This window comes from Hippocampus comes, unplaced genomic scaffold, assembly GCF_001891065.2.
Source record: "Hippocampus comes isolate QL1 unplaced genomic scaffold, H_comes_QL1_v1.1 scaffold156, whole genome shotgun sequence".
Classification (NCBI taxonomy): Eukaryota; Metazoa; Chordata; class Actinopteri; order Syngnathiformes; family Syngnathidae; genus Hippocampus; species Hippocampus comes.
This window is the reverse complement of record NW_017805744.1, coordinates 4,558,954-4,574,322: the sequence shown is the minus strand read 5'-3', so window position 1 is coordinate 4,574,322 and position 15,369 is coordinate 4,558,954. Positions and strand designations below refer to the sequence as shown.

General features: G+C 39.2%; 1 protein-coding gene across 1 annotated transcript; it reads left to right on the top strand.

Moving 5' to 3' along the window:
• Positions 1–621: 621 nt before the first annotated feature.
• xpnpep2 (X-prolyl aminopeptidase (aminopeptidase P) 2, membrane-bound) lies at positions 622–14,512 on the top strand. The gene is made up of 21 exons (XM_019884030.1): positions 622–800; positions 1,167–1,228; positions 1,910–2,020; positions 2,100–2,163; positions 2,490–2,594; positions 3,941–4,027; positions 4,163–4,306; positions 5,461–5,562; positions 5,653–5,734; positions 6,595–6,799; positions 7,479–7,568; positions 8,411–8,520; positions 8,603–8,680; positions 10,469–10,540; positions 10,632–10,692; positions 11,538–11,607; positions 11,734–11,838; positions 12,481–12,540; positions 12,639–12,715; positions 12,791–12,880; positions 13,986–14,512. The coding sequence occupies exons 1-21, from the start codon at positions 743–745 to the stop codon at positions 14,187–14,189; spliced, it is 2,037 nt and encodes a 678-aa protein (XP_019739589.1). The 5' UTR covers positions 622–742; the 3' UTR covers positions 14,190–14,512.
• The last annotated feature ends 857 nt before the right edge of the window (positions 14,513–15,369 follow it).

Below are 15,369 nucleotides of genomic sequence, written 5' to 3'. Positions count from 1 at the left end.
ATTAATGGAACATTTTAAATTGTCCCTATGTGTGATTGTGAGCCCAAAATGTTGTTTGTCTATTTGTGTCCTGCGATTGGCTGGCAACCAGTTCAGAGTGTACCCCGCCTACTGCCCGAAGGCAGCTGAGAGAGGCTCCAGCATGCCCGCGACTCTCGTGAGGATAATCGACTCGGGGAATGGATGGATGGAAGACAAATCAGTGGCTCAGTCATGTACAAAAGAGGCTAATATAGTACTGCACATTATGAATGTCAAAGCAAGATAGACTGTTTTTCTTTTAAACCTGGCTTTTAAATAATTTAAGAAAAGAATAATTCAACAATAATTTACTGAATGTTCACAGCAAGTATATGAATGTATCTACATGATCATATGTGACATTTTTAAAAACACCACTTGGGTTAAGGTCAAGCAACTTAATAAATTTAAGAAGACATGAAGGCGGTGTCGCACATTCTATTATAATACCGGTATGTAAAGAAAGCAACAATAAAAGGAAAAAAAATGTACCAAGGTCACATGATTGCTGTCAGAGGACAAGTGAGTCGAGACAGGAGGACGAAGAGGAGTAGGAAGGGAAGTGGGTGAGATAAGGAGAGAGAGAGGGAGAGGGAGAGAGGGGGGAAGCCGCACACAGTTGGCAGGGTATACCTCTCACCACAAACCCACATTGACTGAACGCTCAACGGTGCACCTGCTCCAGTTAGGCAAGACCCACCTCGGTCCGCTTGGTGTGTAGATGTGCTTCTGGGGCAAGATGTTCTCCACCGTGGCTCTGGTTCTGTTGATCCTGGCAGGTAAATTTGAAGAAAAAAAAAAGTTCTTCTGCTTGTGTTGGCTCACATTTAAGACACAATCGCAAGTGTTGCTCAAGCCTGAAAGTTGAATGCGCCTGTTTTATTACATGTGTTTAAAACTTCTTTTATAATATTGTGGTTGGTTTTCGGTCAAGAAAGCTCACCCTGCAAAGTAGCATTCATCGTCTGCTCTTCGACTGCATTTCACTGCATAAAATGTGTCAACAGCGGTGCATTATTGAATTAGATGTCGCATTGTGATTTATTGGCTTAGATTATCCTGCCAGTGTTTGTTTCCAAGGAGAAACCAACCTGGTACTAAACAAAAACTGCTGGGTCACTGTTCAAGGACTCTTCTCATTTCAGGAAACGTCAGCGGTATCGCTTTGTTTGAGGCCACTGAGAGAAACTGTTCCCTGTCTCCGCCGGTGAGCTCTGCGAGACACAACTAGTGACCGTTCATTTCATATTACAAAAGATCATTCATAATTTGCCAATGCCTTTCATCGTGTTTAATAGATGAATAAAATGCAATTTAAAATCTTTATAGTGTATATATATATATATAGTGTAGTATGTTGCAAGAGCTTTGGTCGTTGCGCACACATGCTTGATGTTAAAAAATAAAATGCACGATGCACGAGTTGTTAGCACATCTGTCTCACAATTTAGAAGTTGTGCGTTCAAATGTGGGGTTCCAGTCTTCCAATGTAGAGTTTTATAAAAATATTGTAAGATCTCAAATTACATACTTGCATTTGAAATGTATATACATATTTTAAATTAAAAACCTATGTCTATAAATGCAACCTAAGTCAGGTCTGAAATATTTGTACTTTTTTTTTTGTGACACATGGCACAATAGCTTTGGTGACTACACACAGTTAATGATTACACTCAGAGATACAGGAAAGGATGAATCAGCAATTTTTCATGTGATTAAATCTGTCTTTCACTTTTAACGTGTGTGTGTGTGTGTGTGTGTGTGTGTGTGTGTGTGTGTGGTGTGTGTGTGTGTGCGTGTGTGTGTGTGTGTGTGTGTGTGTGTGTGTGTGTGTGTGTGTGTGTGTGTGTGTGTGTGCATGTGTGTGTGTGCGCGCGCACGCCAGTACCTCCCCAACACAGCTGTGAACAGCAGTCTCCGGTTGCAGGAGTTGCGAGAACGAATGCACTTCTCTAACATCTCCGCCTACATTATCCCAGGCACTGACGCCCACCTGGTACTACAGCTGTCAATCATCATAAAATGCATTTCATGTTTGTGTTTGAGTGATGATTAACGGTATCGCTCTGTGCCAGAGTGAATATATCGCACCACGTGATGCAAGGATGGCCTTCATGACGGGCTTTACAGGCTCTGCAGGTAACGTCTTCCTCCTCCTGCTCGTTTTCTTCCTCTTTCCTTTGACTCAACGTCCCACATCTGAGCTGCTTTTATCCTCCTTTTGATAAACTCCCCCTCATTAAATCAAAAATGATGATTTACTCAGGATTAATTATCCTGCAGCTTCGGGAAACTCACTTCACCCTTCCATATGAAATGGTGAGATAAAAGATGGCAACAGTGAAGCCTCACAATATTAGATTCCTTCAACCTTCCCATGTCCCCATTTGCATACATTAGCAAGATGAGCTGGACTGCCGAGCAATCGTTGGCATCTGTAATTTAATGCTCCCGCCTGTGTGCAGGCACAGCCGTGGTCACGCTAGGCAAAGCGGCGCTGTGGACGGACAGCCGCTACTGGGTCCAAGCGGAGAGACAGATGGATTGCAACTGGGAGCTGCAAAAAGATGGTGGGCTTGAACACAATGTCACTGGAGTACCTCTGATCTGTAACTGAGACCGAGATGTTCTTTAGACGCAGGCGGCAATTGATGACACCTCAGCGTTAGAGATATCCTCTGCCAGATTTATCAAAACAGCCCCGGAACATAACAAAAACCAAGCTTACTGGCACCGTTCAAAATACCTTCGTAGGCTTGATATTTTATTTTACCTTGCACTTTTTAAATACTTAATTCTGGATGTAGTAAAACAGCCAGAGCCCCAGGACGTTACAGAGACAACAATTTCTGACATCAAGCAGTACATTTTGCTCCAGAATGCTTTGAGAGGCCTCAGATTTCGTTTTTCTCTGCACATGATGACGATAACCATAGCCAGATGTAGCAGCCCCAGAACATACGTAACCCAAACCAAACTTTTTTATGTCGAGCAGCACATTTGGCTCTGGAATGTCAATTCAGTCTGAAGAGTTTATAATACCCTGCACACATAGAAGCTACCCTGAACCTGGTGTAGCAAAGCAAGCCCCAAAATTTATTTTTATTTTTTTTTTCCTTGTTCCACTTTGTTTCTAATGATGATGATGATTTCCAAAAAAGCTTTGGTTTTCTCTTATTTGTTATAAAGGCGATTCTCCCAACATGACGACCATGTTTGTCATCTTGCATTTTAGCAAATTGCAGACTCATCAGTTTCAACTCATTTCAATGGTGTTTTCTTTCTTTAATTTAAGAGTAGCAACAATTACTGGAGCACAATGCAAAGAATGTGGTACCATGTAGTTATCTTCTAGTGCTGCTTCGCTTCATCCAGCACAAGGGTATCTTATCCCTGTAGTGAAATCTTGAGATTCTTGAGATGTCCTGAAGCAGAATTGCTGCAACGTCAGGCAGCTAGATCTGAGTTATGGCTTGAGATTGCTTTGCAACATCCGGCATAGTATCTCATGATGTCGAAGGCATTTGGGAACAAAATGTGCTGCTCTGTGTTTGTCTCAGACATAGATCATGGGTCCTCCAAATGAATAATGCTTGTATTTGTTGTGTTTGTATTTTACTGTCAGTGGTCCTGAACCCGAACTTGATCTTTTCTGGCAGCCCTAATCCCCATTTAATACCAAATAACCTTGTGCAGGTCACTTATAATATCATGGTACATTTGGTAGATCAGATGGATGGGATAACTTTGTGCATGGATGTTAAAGTAACACACCAAATTAGAGTGCAAAACTAGATGTGTTACAGTCATATCTAGTACAACCGACAAGTATGGTATGCAGTCAATTACTTTAAAGTCTACTGTGAGTGTTGTGGATCAGTAATAATCGTTCTAACTCATCTTTGTCATTTCACAGTGTCCATAAACAGCATAGCGGTTTGGCTCATCTCAGAGGTACCTTATGGTGGCAAGATTGGCTTTGATCCGTTCCTCTTCTCGCTCAGTGAGTCTTTATCACCGCCCCCGTCAGTCCTCATTAACATCACCGGAGGCCACAGATGCTACATTGACAGACTGACAGCTCCCTCATGATTGATTGGCCTCAGGGTTCTTAATCGTTTGCCATTCCATCCATTAGAAACGCAGGAAGACTACAGAATGAGTCTGGAGTCGAGCAATCGGAGCCTCAAGTCGATGCCTAGCAACCTGGTGGACCAAGTGTGGAAGGAGCGACCTCCCATCCCGCCTGATAGCCTCATCCGCCTGCCGGACAGAATCATACGTGCGTTTCGCTTCCTGTACCTGGGTGCTGATAAATACCTGCAATGATGCGGTGTAGCCATTAACAGCCTGGTGATGTTTTTATGGTTGACAGATTTAATGCTAACTGTGTGGGAAAGGACATGGAAGGAAGTTATTGTGGCATCCACTGGTCTTAGAGCATCATTAGCCTTTAGGGTCACGCAGTGGGCAAATGGAAGAAATGGAGAGCATCGTAAATCTAATGGTTCTATGCATTTGAACAGGATAAGGCCACTCAATCAAAGCTATTGTGCGTCATTTGCTGGGATTTATTACCTGTGTAAATTTACACATTATGTCAAAGAAGCATAATGTGGTTTAGGCCAACTTGGCTGCATTTTATATTCTTAGTCATTATGTCTTTGTATAGGTATATCCAAATTAAATTTATTAAGGGCAGGGGACAGTTCTGTTGGCCACTCTGTGTTGAGTGACTCGTTGTCATGTGTGCCAAGCGGCAGGTCGTTTTGTGAATATCTGCATGTGTTTATTTTGGTACCATTGTTCTACAAGGCCATTGAAAGTGAACTGTGTCGTCGATCCTTGTATGGGTGGAGGGATTGCAATTCATTCAGCTTAGCGGTGGTGGGCTAGATTCAATTAGCTATCCAAGGTTTACTTTAGTTGAGACAGTTGTACGTTGCAATAAGCACTCAGCATTTATCTTTTTTTTTTTAATTATTAAGTGTGAAATCATCCCAGTCTTGTTCTGCGCTCCATGTGAAAAAAATAATGACTCCAAAATCACAATTACGCCAAAAAATAAAATAAAATAAGCATTGTCATGAAGCCGTCAAAAGTGGACACCAATACAGTGAGAGACAATTGGACTGTCTTATTGACAGCTGCCTTGTGGCATGCTGAAAATATGTTCAGGAGAAAAAAGAATTACAATAGGTGAATTTTAGAACAATGTTAGCATGCGGTTTCTTTGGGTACTTCCTTCCAAATTCTAAATACATGCCTATTTTGTTCATTGAAGATTACATTGTCAACAAATATGAATGCTTGTGTTTGTTATATGTACTTTGTGGCATCCAGGCTTGCGTTGTTGCATAAGCTCCGCTTTTCGAGATGAAGATGTTATATACATACACATTTTAATAACTGACTGTAAGATCACGTCGTTCATAGAAAGGTCCTGGCAGATGAAAGTGGAGCAAATCCGGAATCAGATGAAGGAGAATCCTTATAAGCCCACCGCTCTCCTGCTTTCCGCACTCGATGAGACAGCCTGTAAGTCCCTTTTAAATGTATCGCATCTTCATCGCATTACGTACTCCCGACAAACCTTTATGTACGTAACATGTATTTCTCATTTTCAAGGGCTATTTAATATGCGCGGGAATGACATCCCATACAACCCTTTTTTCTACTCGTACACGCTGCTGACCATGGACGAGATCTGGTACGTTTTCTGTTGATCCTTATGAGACGTCTTCAAGGACCTAATTTAGGATTACCTCCCATTACACAAAGGAAATGCTCTCATGCAGCACACTAAAACGGTCTCGTATAGTACACCGAAAAGCTCTAAGACGTATATACATTCTACGGGAATTCTTTGATGTAATAAACCGAAACACTCTCACACACACACTTCCAAAATGCTCTCACACACTGCTGAAATGCTCCATCACGCATATCATTGTGACGCTGTGTACGCCACTGCTGAAATACGCATTGAAGTAGTCTGCGTGAGGTCTCAGTAGTGACTGTGCAACATTTCGGTTGGATGTGAGAGTGTTTCAGTAGTGTGTGTGGCAGGGGCTAAGTTTTGTGTAAGAGCATTTCAGTAGGGGGCGTGATAGCGTTTTCAGTTGCGTGCGTGAGAAATTTTCCAGTATAGTGTGAGACAGCATTCTAGTTTCGTGAGTGAGAGAGTTTTAGTAAGCATGAGTGATTTTGTAGTGTGTCAAAGCATTGTCAGACGCATGTGTGAGAGAGTGTATTAGCGTACGTGTGAGGGGTTTTACATGAGTCAGTAATTTTTCAGTTGTTTGTGACAGAAATTTGTGTGTGTGATAGCGTTTCAGTCGTGTGAGTGCCAAAATTTCAGTTGTGTACGTGAGAGAGTTTTAGTTGTCTGTGCGACAACATTCCAGTTATATATGCAAGAGCATTTCAGGTGTGTGTGTGTGAGTGAGTGTTTCCCTAGTGTGTGTGAGAGGTAACCCTGAATAATGTCTCTGCTGGCCTCTCATGGTTTACTATGCGTGGAAGTTTGTGATTGCTTTGATCAGCGTTTTTACTCACCACATCTGTCAGGCTCTTTTTGCACACAGAAAGGGTGACGGAAGAGATGAGAGTGTACCTGAACACTTCATGTGGTGGGCCACTCTGCGTCCGGCTGAAAAACTACGACGCCGTCTTGGATCACCTCAAGGAGTACGTGAGCAGCGGGTCTGGGGTCAAAGTGTGGATCGGCACCGAGTACACCAACTATGCGCTCTTTGAGGTCATAAAACCGGAGGTATGCCACTGATATAACTGTATTTGTCGTGACCAATGTACATCATATACAAAATGGACAAAACTATTTGGACACCCGGGAAAAAAAAATGTGAAGAGTGTTTCTCTGCAAAATTAGCATGCTTTCACACTTGCCTGAAATGCTCTCATGCAATATAGTGAACATCTCTCACATTCACTACTGAAATGCTCTCACACTTCATACGATAAAATACATTGAAATGTTGGAAGCAGTGGCAGTCCGAGCTTGAATGGCATCCGGCGCGGACCTCTCCTTCGGGGCACGTTGCTGCTCCCCCAGAAATGCTGCGCTGTGTGGTCACACACATCGCATATACTAGAGTCTGCTACTGGCTGGAAACAAACAGTTGTCCAAAATGTCTTACTCAGATGAAAAATTAAGACTCATTTTTTAGTAGTTTGGATTTGTGCCACTGCTCAACCATTGTCAAACGGTGATTTATTCTATCAAGACTGATGAATGCTCTTGGTTTTCAGCCAAATCCAAATTCATTCTTCATTTTAGGGGTGCTTGCCACTTTCCCTACTGACTTTGACTGATATTTCATGTAGATGTTGCCGAGGTATGACATGAGATGAGCCATTTGTCACCCATTTTCTTGACATCCTTGTCTGATTTCAATTGTCTAAATGCATTTGGACCCACTTGCGTCCCACAGGACAAACTAATGAGCAGCTCCTATTCTCCTGTGCTGACCACCAAGGCTGTGAAAGATGACACTGAGCAGCGCATCTTGAGGGATGCTCACGTATGTCACCCACACACACAAACACATGACTGATTTACTTGTTTTTATTATTATTATTATGATTATTATTATTATGATTATTATTATTATGCTATTTTGGCATTTATTGCAAATAATTTATTGTTGCACTCATATGTTATATTAATTAAAATGAACAACGAATTCCCGTAATCATTAGAGTATTAGTATTACTCGTCGAACTAGTAGTAGCAATAGTAGTCATAGTATACAATTATGCTATTTTGCTTTTAATTTCATTTTTTTACATTAAATAAATCGAATATATTCATAATAATTATTATTATTCATAATCATCATCATCATCTGCATGATAATTAATCGTCACTGCTTGGTGGTGGTGATGATGGTGTTATGTGATTTCACAATTTTTTAAATGCTATTTTAATTTAAAAAACGAAACTATTATTGCTAATATGATTTGTTGTTGTAGTCACAGGAATGAGTTGTAATATGACTACATATCAGTGGTGTTGTCTGAAATCTCCGATGTCTAATGGAGTCAATTTCCTATTTTTTCACAAATGGATACCATTGATCAGTTGGCTAGTTGGCTCGATTTCTGTGATGATGCACTGAAAATGGCTCAACAAGATTGAGCATTTTTTTCCCTAAAAAGTAACGATTTGGGGGATTTGGAGATTCTGTCATATGTTATTTAGCATTTAATTCATATTTTTCAGTCATAAATGTTTTTATATTAATTGAAATAAAACAATGTGTTTTTAATGTCGTTCATCGTTTTCCACCCATTGTTCTAAATTTTATTTTTTGATTATCATCATATTATTATTGCTCAATAGCTCATTGTGGCTTCTTTCCAGGTGAGGGATGCCGTGGCTGTCATGCAGCTTCTCATGTGGTTGGAGAAGGTGGTGCCAGCGGGAAAACAGACGGAGCTGAGTGCCTCTGTGTATGTCAATGACTGTCGAAGGTCAGTCGCCATACTCTCGGTACAGATCACAATAGAATCTGAAAGCCTGAATATATTAAGAAGGAAAAAAAAACATTTTCAGCAAACAGAAGGACAACAAGGGCCCGAGTTTTGAGACTATATCAGCAAGTGGACCTAATGCTGCACTGGCACATTACAGGTAAATGTCCTCATGATACCTTGAGATACAGGCTTCATTCATTCTATGATCACACTCGTGTCTCAAAGCATCTTTTCCCATTGAATATTGTGGCGCCCATTTTCTTGCCATCCTTGTCTGATTTCAATTGTCTAAATGCATTTGTTCCCACTTGTGTCCCATAGGACAAACTAATGAGCAGCTCCTATTCTCCTGTGCTGACCACCAAGGCTGTGAAAGATGACACTGAGCAGCGCATCTTGAGGGATGCTCACGTATGTCACCCACACACACAAACACATGACTGATTTACTTGTTTTTATTATTATTATTATTATTATTATTATTATTATTATTATTATTATTATTATTATTATGCTGTTATTTAAAATGAACAACGAACTTCCATAATCATTACAATATTAGTATTACTCGTCGAACTAGTAGTAGTAATAGTAGTCGTAGTAATTATGCTATTTTGATTTTAATTTCATTTTTTTACATTAAATAAATTGAATATATTCATAATAATTATTATTCAGAATCATCATCATCATCTGCATTATAATTAATCGTCACTGCTTGGTGGTGGTGATGATGGTGTTATGTGATTTCACAATTTTTTAAATGCTATTTTAATTTAAAAAACGAAACTATTATTGCTAATATGATTTGTTGTTGTAGTCACAGGAATGAGTTGTAATATGACTACATATCAGTGGTGTTGTCTGAAATCTCCGATGTCTAATGGAGTCAATTTCCTATTTTTTCACAAATGGATACCATTGATCAGTTGGCTAGTTGGCTCGATTTCTGTGATGATGCACTGAAAATGGCTCAACAAGATTGAGCATTTTTTTCCCTAAAAAGTAACGATTTGGGGGATTTGGAGATTCTGTCATATGTTATTTAGCATTTAATTCATATTTTTCAGTAATAAATGTTTTTATATTAATTGAAATAAAACAATGCGTTTTTAATGTCATTCATCATTTTCTACCCATTGTTCTTAATTTTATTTTTTGATTATCATCATATTATTATTGCTCAATAGTTCATTGTGGCTTCTTTCCAGGTGAGGGATGCCGTGGCTGTCATGCAGCTTCTCATGTGGTTGGAGAAGGTGGTGCCAGCGGGAAAACAGACGGAGCTGAGTGCCTCTGTGTATGTCAATGACTGTCGAAGGTCAGTCGCCATACTCTCGGTACAGATCACAATAGAATCTGAAAGCCTGAATATATTAAGAAGGAAAAAAAAACATTTTCAGCAAACAGAAGGACAACAAGGGCCCGAGTTTTGAGACTATATCAGCAAGTGGACCTAATGCTGCACTGGCACATTACAGGTAAATGTCCTCATGATACCTTGAGATACAGGCTTCATTCATTCTATGATCACACTCGTGTCTCAAAGCATCTTTTCCCATTGAATATTGAATGAATAACATTTGTCAATTCCAGTCTCTAAAAAACTTCTTTTTGGGTCACTCGTATTTCAGTGCACCTTCTTTTTTATTGTTACGTGCCCACTGCCTGATAACATCTGTTTGAAGTCATTATAATTCTGACAAATATGGAGTTTTTCTTTATTTCCTCTTACTGAACTTCTTCAAGATTTGGGTATACCCACACAATCTAATCAAATGAAATTTGGGTCTGAATCTGAATTTTGACCAATCCACCTTAATAAAACGATTAACACACAGGAAGAAACAAAAGAATTATCGCTCAGGAATGGATTATAGTCAGTACACGCTAAAATCAGGTTTCAGTGTTGATTTGTTGTCGACTGAAGCTTTTCATGCTGTAGCCCAACAGGAGAAAGCAACAGGAAGCTGAAAGTGGATGAGATGTACCTGGTTGACTCAGGTGGCCAGTACCTGTGAGTAAGAACTCACACATGTACACATTCACGTGGGAACACACGTCACTTATGGTTGCTTTGGTGTCATGACTTACCTCCACACCGTCAGAGATGGGACCACTGACATCACTCGGACAGTCCATTGGGGGACACCCACTGCTATGCAAAAGGTAACACTTTGAATCTGATACATAGTCATAGTAATACAGTGTTGGCTTGAGATACAACTTTAATTGAATAAACTCACAACGCTCATTCTGTATCTTACTCAAAATGAAAGGAAACACCATGAATCAGTTTCAGCCCCCAAAACAAAAACGTGTGTGTTTTTCAATACGGCAAAAAAAATCAATCTATAATATTGTACTTAATGATAACATAAATAGAAAACAAGATTGCATAGAACGTGAAGAATTAAACAGTTTCCGCATCGTTTGCTGCAATATTGGCCACAGGGGGGCAGTACTGTAAAATACAGTCATATTGACATTTCAAAAAGTATAGTATTTATTCAACTACAACTCTGAGTGATTCAGTGAAAATATTGATAATTAGTAATATTAGTCATTTTTCACAGAGCATGAAGAGTATGTGCCTATGAATATTGTTATATTATCTGTCACATGTGTTATGTCACCATTTGCAGTGTCAATTGCTTCTATTAATGCTAAATGTTAGCATGTTAGTTTTTGTAAAAAGAGAAGCAAACTTTCCTAAAGCAAAGCTATGTGGTTGATTTGGATACAAATGGTGCACTCCTCTTTGTTTGATGTTTACTTTGACAGTAAACTTCAGGTGGGAGTGGCAATAAACAATTTGAAGATTCATTGCTTTTTGTGAAGAGAGTTGAATTGCGCTCACTGCCACCATAAAGCGCTAATGACAGCTCATGTCTCGCAAAACTCGTCAATCATTCACTCGTATCCCAAGGCACCGCTGTATAGGAAATTCTTCCATTACGACACTTTTGTAGTCTGAAATAAACTAATATTGACTTGTCTGTGTTATTAACCAGGAGGCCTACACCAGAGTTCTTATGGGGAACATAGAAATATCTCGAACCGTATTTCCTTCCGGAACCAGAGGTGGGGAATGTTCATTCATAAGTAGCTCAAGTCTAGCTAAAGTCTTAACCACTAGATGGTAATATTGGGCTGTTGCTGTTTTTGCAGCAGGCTGTCTGAGTGTGTAAGCTTGTGGTCCGTCCCCAGGTGTAAACATGGAGATGCTGGGCCGCAGAGCATTGTGGGAAGTGGGCCTCAACTACGGCCATGGCACAGGACATGGGGTCGGCAATTATTTCGGGGTTCATGAGTGTACGCCACCTCTTTTATCTCGTACCTACTTAGGCAGAATATGTTTTCGCAGTGGTTCTCTTTTTTTTTTTTTTTTTTTTTTTTTACACCAAGTAAATAAATACTAAGCACGCCAAAAAAAACCCCTCACAATCAGCATTAAAATTATTTGCAGCGTTGCATGCCCAAGGGTGGCAAGATGAGCAACTGGTTAGCACGTTGGCCTCACAGCGCAGAGGTGCAGGGTTCGATTAAACCAAATAAATGATACACTAATAAATACGAATACACTGGACTATTTCTGTCCAATCTTATAGTTTGTATTTTTTCAGAATTATTTTAGTATTTATTTTTAATTATTTATTTCTGATAATAAATAATACTGCACAGATAATAAATGCTGGTATACGCCTTCATTTTTTACTAGTCTCATCTTTTGTATTCTTTATGAATGATTTTTAATAGTCCTTTTTTTCTTTTATTACTTGTATGTATGATAAAAAACTACTACTAAATATTAATGTACTATTTTTCTATATTCATATTTTGTAGGTTCTTAGTTTTGTTATTTGATTCCACTGATTTATTTAATTTGTACATTTTTTTTTAATCATAAATAATACATTTAATAAAAAATAATTGACTCTCCTATTCGTTGTTTAGGGCCTGTCGGTTTTCAGGGTAACAACATTCCATTTAGAGAAGGCATGTTCACATCTATAGGTGAGACTTTTTTTGTCACAAATCATCATTTGCTAATCTTAGCGAAAAATAAATTTACATGAGGCCATTTGTGGGCATTCACCTGATTTTGTTCATAGAACCCGGATATTACAAGGATAACGACTTTGGCATTCGCATTGAAGACATTGCAGTGGTTGTGCCCGCCCATACAAAGGTATACTTACAGATCATTCAGTCATTTATTTTTAATAAATCGTGTATGGTAATTGGCGCCATCCTTCTCTTCCAGTATGGCCATAACTACTTGACGTTTGACACTGTGTCTTTGGTTCCGTATGACAGGAAGTTGATTGACGTGTCTCTTCTGAGCCCAGTTCAGGTAATTGTATGAGAATGATGAACAAAATGTCTTTAAATCCGAGAATATCTGTGAGTTTATATTATGTTAATATATGGCAAGTTTTTTTTTTGTTGTTTTTTTTTTTTTAATCAGGATCTTATCAGTTTCCTGTTTCAAAGGTGTCAACAACTTGAAATGTGGTCTCACATCTGAGATGTTTTCATTTCCCTGCTGTAAGAGTGCTGGTTCCTCTCAAACCCCGCCCCCAGTTTTTTTTCTCTCCAAGTGAAGAAGAAAGTGTTCTTCATCAAAACAAAACTGACCATTTCTTCTGTAATTTTTGAAGAAAATTATATTTTGTAAATTACAAAAACGAGCACACCAAACTATGGTATGCAGAGCAGCAAAATATCCAACAAATGGAAATGTAAACAGTACAGAATAGGACAATGTGATGCAATATGAATAAATGCACGGATTGGAAATACTATGCACTGTAGATCCAATTATCACAATATACACTAGTGCATATCAATAAATTATAATACTGTGGAAAACATATATAGTATCATTTAGATTTCAGTAGTTCAGCTCAAAAAGTGAAACTCATGTAGATTCACTAAAAACAGAGCAAAATATTTTATGTCGTTCATGTTAGCTTACTGCTAATATTCAACTAATCAAGAGATGAGAGTATTTCTGTACATAAGAAACCATCACGATGATTTTTTTTATTCAAACTCCAACTCCACTAGACCTTTGTGTAAAAAGGAAAAACAGAATGCAATGATTTGTAAATCCCTTTCCACCAATCTTCATTTCAATACACTTCAACATAGGTGTCAAATTCAAGGTCCGGGGGCCAGATCGGTCCCACCACATCATCTTCAGTGGGCCGCAAAAGCAAATCTTGTGTCAGCTTCCAAGCTCATTGCTTAAAAAAAAAAATTAAAAAAAAAAGAGAGAGAGAGAGAGAGAGAGAGAGAGAGAGAGAGAGAGAGAGAGAGAGAGAGAGAAAAAGTTATGAAGAAATATTCCCACAGAGCAAAAGTGGTTCTCGTTCACATCGCTATGAAACACCAGATGCTACTTCAGCAGTAGTGAACCATTGCTTTCGAAAATGCTCTTTCCACTCTCACTCCAGCTGCACTGGTTGAATAAATATTATGAGACCATCCGGAGGCTGATGGCTCCCGAGCTGGACCGTCAGGGCCTCCATGAGGTGAAGAGCTGGATGCTGAGACACACAGAACCCCTTGTGGACTCCAAATCTTCTTCAACCATCCGCTCCCCTTCACCCACCCTCGTCACTTTGGCTCTGGCTGTGTTGTGTCTATTCTATGCATAGTATGTACAGGTCTATCAGGGGGAGAGAAGCACTGACATTTGGACTCTGACCTTTTCGTTCCAAATTTGAAAATGGTTTTTTTTTGTATGAATTTGATGCTTTTTCAACTATTTATGGAATCACACTGCATAACTTATTTGTTTTTTGTCATGTTTGAAGTATACCTTTCCTGAGGTAACTCAAATGCAGCATTGAAGTGATTTTGTTTTTTTGAATACCTAGAACATTATTTTCCATATCATTACTGTATTTGTACCCTACTTTGTTCTGTTTACCTGAAACTGCAGATCCTTCAAATAAAGTAGAATATGTGTCACTTGCAATTGGATTCATTCTTACTGATTCTACCAAGCAGAAGTACAGTGGTGCCTTGGGATAAAATTGACCCGAATTGGGACTTGTACTAGATTCGAGTGTAATTTGCTTTGACTTGTGAGAAAAAAAATGTGAGATACAAGCACAAAACAGTGGGAGCCAATTCAACTAACTTATTGCCACTCCCAGTTGAATCTTAGAAATTACTGAAAAATATTATGGGATTTTGTGATCTTTTTTCATGAGAGAGCAATTAAAGCAAGCCAGCAGGAGAGATTGTGTGGACGAGAATGTTTGGGCTAACATATCACTTAAAGGGGAAGTCAACAGGTAAGAACCAATCACAGCTCACCTGTTTTCTGAGTTTAGTCATGTGACATTCGCAAGCTAAACCATGATTGGTTCTTACCTGAGTCCGGAGCAAATTATCAGTCAACAGCAAAGTGGTCCCTGAGATGGATAAAAACAGGAGGAGTTTGTTGTTTAACTCATATTCCACAAGCACAATGTTAATCAGCATACCATGTTTAGACTAGTGGGGACATATGCAACATATTATTTTCAAGAAAGTTTTTGATGGTTGACTTCCCGTGCAATAAAAGAAGCTTCGGTACGACTTGTTTATCCCGTCTAAATTACACAGTGGAACTTTTACGGTAAAGTAAGCACCCACTCCCATTCGCTGACAATCCCTCAAGAGACCAGTCAACCACATTTTAGTCATACTCATTCAGTCACAAATACTATAGCACTGTATGTTGTGAGGATGGAGACCCTCCAAGGGGAAAAAAAATACCAACACCTCACATGTATAAATTATGGTACAGTATTATGTGCATGAGACTGTAAACCACCGGTGTCAAAA

Coding starts and splice junctions, on each gene's coding strand:
- xpnpep2 (XM_019884030.1), top strand. CDS start 743: ATGTGCTTCTGGGGCAAGATGTTCTCCACCGTGGCTCTGGTTCTGTTG. Junction 801..1,166: donor GGTTCTGTTGATCCTGGCAG/GTAAATTTGAAG, acceptor TTCTCATTTCAG/GAAACGTCAGCGGTATCGCT. Junction 6,800..7,478: donor TTGAGGTCATAAAACCGGAG/GTATGCCACTGA, acceptor TGCGTCCCACAG/GACAAACTAATGAGCAGCTC.